General features: G+C 43.8%; 1 protein-coding gene across 3 annotated transcripts in view; it reads right to left on the bottom strand.

The window, feature by feature from the left end:
• MAP1A (microtubule associated protein 1A) overlaps positions 1-12,257 on the bottom strand; it is a 56,804-nt gene extending 44,547 nt beyond the window's left edge. For 2 of the 3 annotated variants that reach the window (XM_032699862.1, XM_032699864.1), the window contains exons 1-2: positions 12,099-12,257; positions 7,495-7,596 (exon numbers count right to left, since the gene is read on the bottom strand). In XM_032699862.1, the coding sequence (XP_032555753.1) occupies positions 7,495-7,596; positions 12,099-12,237 (241 nt within the window). In that variant the 5' untranslated portion in view covers positions 12,238-12,257. Of the gene's footprint in view, positions 1-7,332; positions 7,453-7,494; positions 7,597-12,098 lie in introns of those variants that run through there. The other variant, XM_032699863.1, reaches the window with a different exon arrangement.
• Between the last annotated feature and the right edge of the window lie 1,772 nt (positions 12,258-14,029).

Raw genomic sequence — 14,029 nt, 5'->3', positions numbered from 1 at the left:
GTTTTCTAGCACAAGGAAAATCATAATTTCTCAGTATCAAGCAAAAAGCACATCATCTCAGATTACCCAGGAAAGAAGCAACATCAGATCAGGAGGGAAAAATGGTGCCTCTGGTCTGAAATGTTAAATTCTTACAGGGGGAAAAAAGAGGCACATGTTCCAGCAATGCCATAGTTAATAAAGCAAGGCAAAATCCTGGAAAAGAGCCAGTCAGACTGTGGGACATCTGTTTTCTAAGGAGATAGGAATTATGGCATTAAAATTACAATAGCACATGACAACAATTAATCTCAGTGTAAAATAGGATTAACAGGCGATGTCCACACTGTTTTTCCACTCTTTTGAATATGGACTTAGAAGATTTTATTTCCCAAAACAGCAGCTCAGATTCTAGATGAGATCACTCCAGGAGTTCCGCTGGGTCCCACTGGCTGTGCAGGGTGCAGCAGAGCAGCAGCCACAGCCTTGTCCTCTTTGCTGAGGGCCTGCCACCATTGCCAGGGTGCACAAGCACCTAGTGCTGATGGCATGGCCTGTTTCTCTGGCATCTGGCACATTAATGCCACCCATTACTCTGTGCTGAAGCAGTGAGATAGGGCACATTTGCTGTCTGTGATTGGCTTTCTACCCCATGAAGCCACCATGGGAAGCACAGCAGAACCTGAGAGCCAAACCATGAGATTGCATTTGGTAATGGCTCAGCCTTGGTCCTCAGCCCCTGAACGACAGCAGCATGGAGCACCCAAAGCTACTAACCTGAGTGGAAAACTTGGGTAAACAGGAATTGAGAGCAGCTGATCACAGACTCAGTCCAGGAGCCCACACCAGTACCGGGGATTCTTTAAAAGCAAAGGAAGTGAGCTGGGGAGCTGCATTCACAGCACAGTAGAGGGAAACATCAGAAAAATCTGTCAGAAAATTATACACAGCTGCTAAAACTGTCACATGTTAAAGATTATTTTCCTACTTAATCCTTCTTCCCCTTGGCTCATCTTGTTTGCCTTAGCAAGGTCCAGTTGACAAGGACTGGAAAAGCCTATTCTAAGCCACTGCATTAGGGATACTAGAGAAAAGTGCATAGAGCTACAGCAAAATAACGATACACAACACATTCACAAGGCTTTCCTTACCAAAATCTAGATGTGACTGATGCCAGAATCCCAGCAGCATTCACAACAAACCCCAAACCAAAAACAAACACCAAAAAACCCAAAACCCAAACCACTCAAAGCTTATATTAACTTGTACTAAGTATCTCTAGTTCTAACACCTTTGCTAAACATGGAGCAACATGATGACTCCAAAAGCAGCATGTATTAGAACTTGTTTTATTTGGGAGGTCCCTCTGTCACAGCAGCTGCTGTGCTTACAATGCACATGGCCACCAAGAGAATGCTGCCTTTGTCAAGCTAAAAATATGTCACTGCAACACACAAAAAAATAAAGCCAAACACACAAATACCAACAACCATCCCCCCTGCCCTTATTTTGTGTGCAACTACTGTGATGGACAACGTGAAATAGTTACTGGAGCACGGTTTAAAGAACTGTTCTGCATCATACAGATCATCCATTAACCATTATAAAATTAACAGCTCTCAGACACTGGACAAGATGGAGAAAATATCTTCAACAGCCTTTGCTGGTTTTCTGCTGGCATTGAGTGGAAGCATATGTCCCCTCCCCACCCTTTTTTTTTTTTGTTCTTAACTGGCTCACTCAGAACTTTTGAACACTTATTAAAAAAACAATGAACAGAGAATAAATCTACATCATCAATGTAAAGAAAACGCTTCTCTAGGCAAAAAAACCAACAAAGCAACAACAAAAAAATCCCCAGAAGCATTAAAATGGGTTACATACTAAAAGATGGCAGGTGTCTTGCTGAGGAAAAAAATAAAATTAAAAAAACTTATATAAAGTTGATAAAAACCACACCTGCAACCCTTGAAATGCCTGAGTTGTCAGAAAAAATGCCATTTGCACACTCAGATGCTGAACCCTAACTGTCATTGCAGCTTTCCATCAAGAGGCCCCAGCTTCCAGCCCCTGGGCCAGCCATGCACAGGCCTCAGCCCAGTTTTGTGGAAGCCAGCCAGATTCCAGATGCTGCTGAAGTCTGCAGTGCAGGTAGGAGGGTTTGCTTTGTGGTGATATCACTCAAGAACAAGAGTTAAGGATGAGAATTGGAAATCTTATAGTTTCAAGTATTACAAGAAATCATATAAGCACCACGCCATAAATAGGGCCCACAATTATAGAAAGGCAGTAACACTGAGCATTCACTAAAATAAAGAATCCAATATTTTGCTAAAGTTCATAAGTAACGGACCTTGTTTGCAGGTGATCAGTTTTTTCAATTCTTTAAAAGTTTCATCAACTCCATGAGGGAAAAAGATCTGAGAGAACGAAGATCATAAAGTGTTGTATCTACCAATTCAGGTTTAGCATTGAAAACCAAAATGATTAAAATGTTCAAACAGTGGCATTATCATAATAGTCTCAAAAGGAACTCTCCAATTTAGGAAAAAAAATAAAATAGAAAAAAAGTCAAAGCTAGAAGATGGGGTCATTACCTCTCAAATGGTAGAAGCTAGGGAGCACCCAGGAAAGCTAGATCAAATAAAAATAGAAGAGGAATTTCTTCTCCAGATAGCAGTCAGTGAATTTCAAAAACGTGCTGCTACACATGACTGTGGAGGCAGACAGCATTTGTAGAGTCTAGATTCAAGAGGAATCAAACAGCTTTTACTAGAAGGAGTTGCTCATGGTCTGAACATCCCTCCTTCTAGCATTGTGCATAGATAGGGAGGGACCTATGAGGGGGAAAGGGCCATCATTGGGGCTTGGTAGACCCCTGATCTGAACCAGTAAGGCATTTCCTTTGATCTTACTTGCTTTTAAAAAGTTGAACAGAATTTTCCCCTCAATATTCAGCAGAGGAGCTTAACAGAACCAGAGCAGCTGTGAAAAATCACTTCTTCCAAAGGAATGATGCTTCCCATGAATAGATCTGTATGATTCACTGAAGCCTCAGCAATTTCAAATATACAATAAATACATACAGAAATGTGAGTTGCACCGGGTCAGTTTAAAGCTTACTTGAATTTTAGGGCAAAAGAAGCACCATTTGCCCTTTCAGTCAGTAACACCATTTGGGCAGAACAGCACAAAAGCAAGAAACTGTTGATGCTGAGCCTCTGCCCAGCTGAAGTGCAAAATAGCTTATTGGGGCTCTAGTTTCTTATCTTCCCCGTAACTTTTGGGTGTCATAGTGAGAACCACAGCACTCATGGCAGGAACAAAGGAACAGTTTGAAATACAAAAGGCAAATAGATTAAGCCTGACAACTCCTTGGCCCAAGCCGCTAAAGCAGGGTCAGTATGCTGGCATCAGATGTGTGAAATGTAGACCAGTGTTATTTGTCAAAGAGAACCCTGAGGATATGTAGTTCATATGTAGTCCAGAGAAGCTCTCTTACCATTAAAACATCTGCTAAAGATGGTAAAAGCAGCATCTTGAAATTAAGTTTTATATATGTGGTCTTTCATGTTTTCACTTTTGTGCTATCTCTTGTTTTAAAACTAAGCTCTGCAGGTCAAATAGAGCCAAAAATATCCAGTAAATATTCCCGTTCTGTATTTGAAAGAAATAAAAATATATTTTAAAGATGATCAAATTTTAACAGTAATGGTGGTGGGAGATTGCAGCAATCAGACTAAGTAAATGCAAAAAGATAATTTCTGTACAGGATCTAAGACTGACTAAGAAGCTCTCAGGTTCCAATCTGAACTCCAGCACCCTGGCATTTAAGTCCTAGAAGACTGGAAAACACATCAGCACTAAAGATTCAAATAGAATACTAAATTAATGTCAATCAGCATGGCTTTACAGAAAATATGACCTTACTTCTTAATAAAAAACAAATAAGCTTGTCAAAATCTCAAAGGTTGTGCTGATATAGTGCAATCATTATTTCATAAGGCATGTCATGTAAGTCTGTACTGTGATTCATGCTGCTCACTGTATCCACAGACAACCTGAAAAGGAGGAAAGAGCAATGCTTGGATTGTTGCAGCCACATGTACCAACAAGAAACACGGGCTGCACTTACAGCATGGGAAACTGTATTTTAGGAGACTGCAATTGATGGGATCTTTGAGGTCATGCTCAGTGTGGTTACTATGAGAGTAAATACAGCCCTCAAACACATGAGGAAGAAGCACAGAAGCTGACAAATGCTCACTTTGGCATTTCTCTGGTCAGAAGTATGTTGGCAGACAAAAGATGCAGGACAGTTAATTGCTCAAGGACTACAAATCGCATCCAAAGTTCAAAGAATCACTGTTGCATCTGTGAAAAAAAAAAAAAATAGTGCTAGCTACTGACTTTTTTTGCTACCTGAACATGCAAATTAAGGATATAGCAGTCCCTTTATTTACAGCCAAGAGCTGAATAAAATCCATCACCGAATGATCTATGTTACAGAAGTCTCTCTAGCAAGAGGCCACAGCTGTAAGGAACATACACTTTCACTGTAATTTAATTTTCACAAGCAATTGGTCTTTTGCCTCTTGTCTAAAACAGCTTTTGCTTGAACACACAACCTGATCATCTGTACTGTCTAGAAGCTATGATTTGAATAAACAGGGCAGCTTTTTTTACTGTCATGCACTTGATCCTGATCATTGAAGACTAACTAAGCAGTGCAGTGGAAAAAGCACATGGCATAGACTGACACTCCAAGCCATTCCACCTTCCAGGAAGAAGATGAATCACGTGCACAAGTAAAAACATTGACCTATATTTGTTACTGTAAAAGGAAGATCAAATTCAGACTTTGAGACTAAGATGTGCATGGTGGGCTTGTGTATTTGCCTTTGCGTCCTATCAGATTTGTAACTTAATATCAACCTGGTTTGTGCCAGGAGTAAAACTCCCTGTCCTCTCACTGTTGCAAAGCTGAATTCACAGAAGCACAGAAGAGCCCAGGTTGGAAGGGATCCTCAGAAGATAACCTGGTTCAACTTTTCAGGGGAAAAGACACATAAATTGTATTATCTAGCACCCTGTCCAATTACATCCTGAAAACCTCCAGTGATAAAGGACTCTACCATGACCCTGGGGAGGTTTTTCCTGTGACTGTTCTCACAGGAGAAAAAAAAAATTCCTACTGAATTGAACACTCTCCCAGTGCAACTTGCAGTCTGCCCCTTGTGAAGGGAAAGCCTCCATCCTCTTTGTAGGTGCCTCTATGTTCCACAGAGGCAGTAACAGATTCTTCTCCTGGTCTGAGTTAAAAGCCTTCTAGGAATGCTCATCTAAAAAGGCAGCTGCCTTTAGGAACTGTAATGGAACTTTGCCACATTCTCAGTGAGCTGTGGCAGATGTATCCTCAAATGGCACTAAATGTAAAACAAAGGCATCAGTAGGATGTGAAGGATGAGTATTAGGTTGAACATGAAAGGCTTCAGAGCCTGAAGGCCATCTTCCTGCAAGGCAGCTAGTTATTAGACTCTTACACAAACCCTCCTGGCTTTCACCATAAAGCATTAAATTTGCAAAGAAAAATGCAAGCTAATACTCAAAAGTGTTTAATAGTTCTCATAATCCTTTTACAGAGGCAAGAAAAGTATATACCAATGTTTCATTATTTCAAGAATTTGTTCCATCAAATTCAACCTGGATGGTATTTTTTTAATCACTTGATTTTCAATTATGTTATTAGCTATTTATAAAAAGTTTTTTGAAGTCCAACACAAAGTATAATTTGAAAGAAAAGATCACTGGGATGGTTGTTGAGCTATTTTAAATCCCCTAGTCAAACTGAAAGTGGCTGCTAATATTCGTGGAGTTAAGTCTACTGCTAAGCACATCAGAAACAGGCACAGCTGAGAGCTGGCTACGCTTTTCCTTTCCCCAAAAATGTACTAGAGAAAAGAGATCCTGTGCAGAGCTAGCAGGAATGTGTAGTCCCACAGGAAACTCTGCAGATGTACAGTGATGGCAAGGGGCTCTGACGAAGAGTGGCAGCATGCCTCGTACCACGTTAAGCTGCAAGCCTCCAGTTCAGGACCACGTCTATACAGACAGTTTACATCAGAATTTCTGTTTACTACCCATCCTTCTCTCAGTAACTTCTACATACCAAAGCCTGGCCCCTAATTCTGTGGCCTACAGGCTTCCTTAAACAGACTTCAGGGACTTAGATTCCCAAAACATTTTTGCCTGGTAGATTCAATCACTTACCTGTAAGTTTGCTGATCTCTTTAAAGAGCTACAAGACATTTGAAAAGCAGAACTTCCCTTTGCAGAACTCCTCCCAGGTAGACACAAATCCTGCCTTTTATTATAGTTGCTGCTAATTTGCTCAATAGGCCTGATAATTGGTTAACAGACTTGCAGTTCCTCAGATCCCTCATGGAACTGTCTTCATAGACTGGCAACATGTTCATCACCCTTTGCTCCTCAGAAACCAAGCAAGGGAAGTGAATGGGATACACTTTGCTAATATTAATCCAGATATTTCAACTCTGACTTAGAAGAATTCCTGGGCAAATGTTATACTCACAGTATCTTATTGGTGCTTTGGTCTATTTGTACCACAGGCCCTGTTACAGCTGCTTCAAATTGAGACATCTTCTGCTGAGTGTTTCAATTGATATGTTTCATACAGAGTATTTTAATCCCTAAATGCATACACATGCACACATTGCCTTGCAAGGAGGGCAACTTTTCATTCCCATGTTAAAAAGTCACAGGAGAGTTGAGACCTCTCAGTCAGTGGTACATTTGAGAAGAGTCCAGGTACTTTCTTTCACAGCTGTCCATTAGGAGAACAGCTTTCTCAACTGGAAAAATACATTCAGAAGCTTTGACAATAGTGTAAAACATACAGTGAGCTATAAGACAGTCTTATATAAAATAGATTTCACAACAGTGTCATCTGTGCTTACCGTGGCAACTTAACATACATTACGTAAAAGTATTATAATCAGAGTTAAAGCTTTTATCAAGCTAGGTAAGCACACTTTCTAACTGTTAATGTGATTTTTTATAATGCTCTTATTCATTGTTCTCAGAAAGGGAGATAGGCCTTCAAGAAGAGGAATTCAGAAAGTCATCTGACTACTCTTACGTACTACTCACATAGATAGTAAATAGCTAATGAAGTAAAACTGTATTGTGCCACCTCAATAAAGTACAGAAGATGGACAGACAAATTCCGACTTACTGGTTTAATAGGCTTTTAAACAGCACATATTTCTATTCAACACCATTCTCTGTAATAAGATATGTAATTCTAAGTTAAATTCATTGCATCAAACATACCTTTAAGATGGTTCTTTAGCATTCAGTTCTGCAGAATCCTGGGCAAACAAGTCACTAATTGAATCACAATCAGTTTTATCCTGGTTTTTGTTTTGTTTTGTTTTGTTTTCCCCCCAGATCCAACAGAAGTAAAAGTTAATGCCTATAAACCAAAAAGCTGACCTTTGACTTCAGAAGAAAACTGAGCCAGATGTCGGGTTACAAAGAGCCGCAGTTGCTGATTCAGGTCACAGTAGAGAGTATTAATGTTCCAGGAACGAATTCCTGGGAAAAAAAACCAACAAAACAGTGAGCTGTCATTTCATCTACTCCAGAAATGCAAACAGAGAAAAAGTTAACAGGACAGACAAGGACCAGTGATGCTCTTCTAGATGAGCATACTTAGGATCAAGAAAGCCTTCAGAAGCAGAGGGCTGTAAGTTGCTTACCTTCCATAAAACATTTCTCCCTGAAGGACATGCAGTGAGAAAGTTTTCATTCAACTGGGGCTTCAGGCAAGGGAAGCCAATAAGCTACAAGGGATGAGGCCAAATAAGTTACACTACTGTCTAACCAAGCAAATACATAATGTTAGTTTTACATCTTCTGTGCTGTGCAGCACTGGTCACCTGCAGAGATGGGCTACTGGCTGGTTATGCTACTGACAGCTCAGATACCAGTTTCTCTGCTCGTATCGCCTGTGCATCCTCCAAGTCACAAAAGCTTCCCCACAACTGGCTCTGCCTAATCACTTCTTCAAAGCCCCTAATCCCACTGAGATCCACTGAGTTTGCTCTTTAATCTATATAGTCTTTGCAAGCTAATTGCCTTCATATCACAGCAGGAAGCTGCGTCTGCTCCCAGAGCAAGTGGCACCAAGCCATACTGGGGAAGTCACCTTCAGACCTCAGTGTGAACAGTTGTACATTCTAGAAGACACCAAACACTACAGACCACAGATCTTCACATCCCAGTAGAGAGGAACCTCTCCTAGATGGTGCAACACTACACTATGGCACCATGAACAAAACCAGGATAGCAGCATGAATCCCTACTCCAGCCTCTAGTGCTCATGCCTGCTGAGGTACAGATGTTGAAGGCCAGACTTCTAAGGTTAACTGAAATAAGAATTTCAGCCCCAGTATTTATTGATGGGGTCCTCCCTAAGAGTTCTTCCACCATCTCTCTTCCATAAAATGCAAAAGTTTTATTGCCTCTGATATCTGCTTTCTTTAAGGGACACGTGTTGATTTTTCATGCAGACATCATTCCCATTTACTGCAGTTCTAGTTTTCCAGATTGTGCAACAGCTTCTGCTGGCCTCTGGCAGGACGGGATCCTCGAGGACACAAGCTCCAGCTTTCTACACGTACCAAGACAGAGTTAGTAATCATTGCATCACACAGGTCTCAGGGCCTTAGCAGCTAAAGAAAACTTCGTGTTTGTTTCTTTTTCTGGTGACACCTGACACAGCAGACTAATAGAGCTTATTTGTTAGTTGACAGTCTGCTCTGCAGAGTGCACAAAAAGCCCTCTGTAAATCCTCTGAACTTAAAAAAAAAAAACAAAACAAAACAGGAAAAACAAACAAGACAAACAACCTACCAGCACCTTTCAGTTTGGACGCGGGATACAAACAAATGAAACATGTAATAAAAGATAGGGAGCAAGAGGGTGAACAAAATGTTTTTCTATGTTACACTCTTAGATAGCACAGTTGTTTAAACAAATGTCCAGTATAAGAGCATCTTAATGCAGTACTGATGAACATTCTGACCTAGACAGGAAAAAGGTAGCACTCTGCAGGGCAAATCCTGCTGACTGTAGCTGCTGTGTCATTGTCATCGTGTCCTATTGCAGCAGTAAGTGCTATTTGAGGTACTGCTACATCTAGGATGCAGAAAGAATAGATGCTCTTTCAGAGCAAGGAAAGGGAAGAGTGAAATTATTTCACTCACTGTTGTATTTATTCAACCTTTTTCCCCTACAGGTAGTCTGAGGTTACTTATAATCTCTCCCAGTTTGCCACAATTCCAATTTATCACTCCATGGCACAGGAGTCAGAGCACTGTTGACTAGAATCCTCTGCCATGAGAGTGCAGACTATACCATAATAAGGTTTCTAAATGTTCAAGCTCTTTGCACGTGAAAAGCCTGGGTAAGGGACCATGTGACTCATCAGTTTTCCATCTCATTCCTTATGCCCTTGTGAATGTTTTATTTCCTGCTGAGGTAATTGGCTTAAAAGATTTGGCATTTCCTCCTAATACTAGACCTAGTCTTCCAGATATGGTTTCAAAATTAGACAAAAGTCACACAGGAACAGAAAAAAAGACCATTATTTATTAGACAGCATTTTGGAAAAAGTGTCATTCAAGCATCCCAAGGTTAAAGTCACAGCCTACAAAGCTCTACACCTGTAAAAAAGCAGGTTCTGTAACGTTCTATAGTCACTATTGCATTCTCCTGAACCAAGGTACAGAAAGAAGTCTGGATAAAACATACTTCTTGGATCAGTCGGGGCAAGAGATTTGTAGACTGAAAAAATCTCTTTGGGTGTTGACTTTGTTGTTTGTTTGGGGGTTTTTGCACAGGCAGGGTGCCACAGCCAACAGAACAGACATAAAACAAACCCCAGCTTTTTCCTCCTTTGTATTCACTGCTCAGCAGCCTGTTCTACCCTCACACAACCCTCATGTGAGCCCTCTCTAGTACCTAACACTTAAGAAACAGGAATCATCATATGCGTGCCATTTCCACATTTCTTGAAGTCTCTGAATCAAGGGTACAGACATCTGCAAATCATAATAGTTTGACTAGACAGATCTCCAGACTCTGCTGCCATTTTAACCATTCTCATTTTTCATTTCTTTCTTCCAATTTGTAAATCTTGGTCTATTTCAAGAAGAGGTCATTCTCCCATTTCGCAGTGGGGAAAACTCCTCTAACTTGCTGGAGGTCCTGCTCCATGTCAGTGACAGAGGAAAGATTGAAAACCAGGTTTACAGCTCCCCAAATAGTTCACTTCTACTGTTAGTAAATTACCAATACTGCTGAAATGGCTCCCTCTCATGCAAATGAAAGAAGTGTTTGCACTTGGCAGAATTTCAGCAGGTTTCTAGTCAGTGAAGGCCAATGGGAGAATTTACTTCTCCTGTGGCAATTACAATTTATGTTCCAAATGGTTTTCCTTTTCCTCTGCAATGGGAATTTCCAGGTTATCAGCATATGACTGCAGAATCAGAGTGAAATCCACTCGTTTACAGTCTGATTTGTCGCTATTTCAAAGTTTCAGAGAATGGATAAGGGTGTAGGTTGGCACATCAGTTCAGTGAAGTGCCAAGTGAAGATGATCACCCTGTTGTGCAGGAAGCAGTAGCCCCTTCAAAGAGGGTCTTTCAGAGGCCAAATTGTCATAATCTCATCTACCTCTACTGACTAAAGCCATCCCTTGGAAAAGGCATGAAACACCCCTCTTGAAGCAGCTAGTAAGTGGCCTGCCAGCAGAGACAGCTGGAAAATATGAAGTAGAGAAATTAGACAAGATCTGACATTTGTACACTCATCCCTCTCTTAAATCACACTGTCCATCTGTTCCTCGGTACTGCTGATGCTTGAGAGGAAAACAGTCACAGAAGCATCTCTAATAATATAATTTGACCAACAGTTACAACTTATCCTTGGCATCTTTCAAATCAATGTGCCTTAGAAATGGGGAGCGGGGGTGAGAAGTGCACACAGAGACAGAAGGCTGTGACCTTTTTTCTTGAAGATGTACTAATTGCTTATTGGAACAGGGATTCCCTTAAGGTCACGATGTAGATGAGCACCTATCCTTTCTCTTTTTGCTAGAAACTATCAGAAACTGCCGCAAAGGAAGAACTACCATCTCGCCATCTCCTCCCTTAATTTTAAACAACACTGTATCTAATATACAAAGACTAATTCATTGCTGAGGCCTCTGGGTGCTATCAGGATATGGATAACAAAGGAGCAAAATGTTATGAAAGCCCTATCCTGCACTGTGTCACTCCTGAAGCATAGTGTGGCCTGTCCTCCCTTACTCTGGTTCATGCAGCTGCTCTATAGACAAGGAGAAGCCACATCACAACAGAGCCTTGTTCACAGCTGTCCCTGGCACCACAGGGAACAGTCCAACAAGACAATTCCTCCAAGAAGACAGAACTTTGGGGTAAGATGGAAACAAGATGCAATCCATCACCCATTAATAAAACAGAGACCGAGGGGAAAGAGAACCACGAAATACCTTCAAGCTTTAAGACATTCGAAAACAGCGTTAACTGCGTGTCACTAAAGCAAATAAAGGAATGCTCAGGGGAGAAAAAAATTCTACAGCCGTGTCCTGCCTGGCTGTCCGCAGGTGCGGCCGGGTCTCTGCACCACGGAGGCCGCCCGCCGCCGCAGAGACCGGGCCCGCATTGCGCCGGGGGCCCGAGCCCCGCCCGACCCCGCGGGGCCTCGCCCGATGCCCGGGCCCCGCCCGACGCCCGCGGCCTCCGCCCCCGGCCCGCGGCCCCAGTAGCGCCTCGACCCTTCCCGCAGCCGCCGCCTGCGAGGCTCCACCCCTGCCGCCGTCCCTCCGGGAAGAGCGGGAACGAAGCCCTGCGGCGGGACGGTCGTACCGCAGGGCGGGGAGGGCACCGGCAGCTCCGCCTCGGCCCAGGCGGCAGCGGGAACGGCGCGGCAGGCGCGCAGCCCCGCGGCGCTCGGGGGCAGGGGCCGCCCCCGCCTCGCCTCGGGCCCTCCGCCGCGCCTCCGCTGCTCACCGCGCTCCAGGGCCCCGCGCAGCGCGCCCCGCTCCGGCTCCGTCCCGATCTCCCCGATGACGGCGAGCAGCGCGTGCCGCCGCCCTCCCGGCAGCCGCGCCGCCGTGTCCATAGAGACCGGCCCGGCCGCCGTCTCCATGGCAACACCGCGGCCGCTGCTGCAGCGCGCGCTCACTGGCGCGCGGCTCTTAAAGCGCTCTGAGCCCCTCCTTGATTGGCCGAGCTGGCACGTGGGCCTGAGGTACTGCGGAGAGGGGGCGTGGCCGGCGCCCCCGGGCCCCGCCCCTGGACCCTGCGCCCCGCCCCCGGGCCGCCCCCCGGCCGGTCCCGGGGTCCCGCTGCTCGCCCGGCCCGGCCCGGCCCGGCCCGGCCCTGTCGCCCCCGCTCTGCCAGCCCGAGGCCGAGTGAGCTCCCGCCGGCGCTGGGGCGCGCGGTCTTGGTCCCTTCCGTCAGGATGGACAGAGCGGCACAGCGGCAAGCTCGGATGCTCAGACCTTTGAAAGAAGGTGAAGTTGGCCTTTGTTTTTAGTTTACTTTAGAATTTAGTTACTTCAATAGAGAAATCCACGGAGATTTTTAAATGCCTGGTGTTGAGTTGCTGCAATACCCACAATAAATCATGAAAGCCATCAGTGCTAGAGATTCCAAGGCTTGGCAGCATCATTCACCTTCTCTCTCCTCCATTGCATGGCAGTGAGAAGGTCAGGACTTCATCGCTTCCTGGTGGTTCTTCCTGTTTAAATAAAGACAAGTGTGATGCTCTCCAGCGATAAGTCATGGGATTTCCTGGATTCCAGATACACAAGATGCAAGAACAATATGACCATTGCTAGCCACCAGTGCAAAACTGGTGAGAGCTGCTCATGGCTGTGCTGACAGGTCACGGTGCAAGCAGTTCTTACTGTCGGGGCTGACTGGAGAGGCCCTAACGCAGGGCCCGAGTCCGTGTTGCTCACAATTCTGGCCAGCCAAGCTCCAAAGCAGTTCAATGCAGATGGCCTCAAGCTGAGACAGGGGAGACCCAGACTGGATATCAGAAAACTTTTTTTCACTGTTTGGGTGGTCAGGCACTGAAACAGGTTGCCCAGGGAAGTGGTGCAGTAATCATCCCTGGAGGTGTTCAAGAGCTGTTTGGATCTGGTGCTGGGTGGTGTGGTTTTAGTGGCTTAGGGCTTACAGTGGCAGTGCCAGGTAGATAGTTGGACTGGATGATCTTGAAGGTCCCTTACAAGCTTGATGATTCTGTGTTTCTATATGCAAAAGCTAAGCAACCTCAACGTATGAGACTTCTGCATGCTGAACAAGGGAGAGGCACCAGAAAGTAGTTTCAGATTAAAAAACCCATGTCTTTTCTGACAGGAAAGCCAACTATGGTAAAACAAGTCAGCAATAATGTGAAGCATTTCCTAAAACAGTGTCAGCTTCTGCTCCTGCAGTCCACAAGATTTCCAGAGCTACAGTTTAGGAACTTGATGGGCAGATAAGTCCTGCCCTGTTTTGCTCCCTCATACACACCAAGCCTGCATTGAGGACATACTTGAAACCTCAGAAGGTTCTGACTGTCGGCATTCTGGCAAGCACATGTGGACCTATAGCGTCACAGGACTCCAACAGAAGATTATCAGGAAATAAGACAACCACAGAAAGGGAGGAAAATCTCTGCAGGCTACAATTGATGTTACTAGCTTAGGGAGTTTTCTCAAACTGAGATCTTAAAAGGTGCTCTAGCTCTCAACATAAATTAGGAGATGATGCAATAAGTCTTTTTCACATTAAATTGTAGTGACACCACTGGCTATGATCTTTATGAAATAGAGGATTAATGTATCAAGAGTTTAATTTATTTCTGTGTTGTAACCTGCATAGCAGCAACAATTTAGTTTGTCTTGGGGATTGCACTGATCAGGTAGATATGTAAATAAAGCAATAAA

This window comes from Chiroxiphia lanceolata, chromosome 12, assembly GCF_009829145.1.
Source record: "Chiroxiphia lanceolata isolate bChiLan1 chromosome 12, bChiLan1.pri, whole genome shotgun sequence".
NCBI classification, from domain to species: Eukaryota; Metazoa; Chordata; class Aves; order Passeriformes; family Pipridae; genus Chiroxiphia; species Chiroxiphia lanceolata.
Note: the sequence above shows the minus strand (reverse complement) of the source record. Positions and strands in the feature narration are given on the sequence as shown.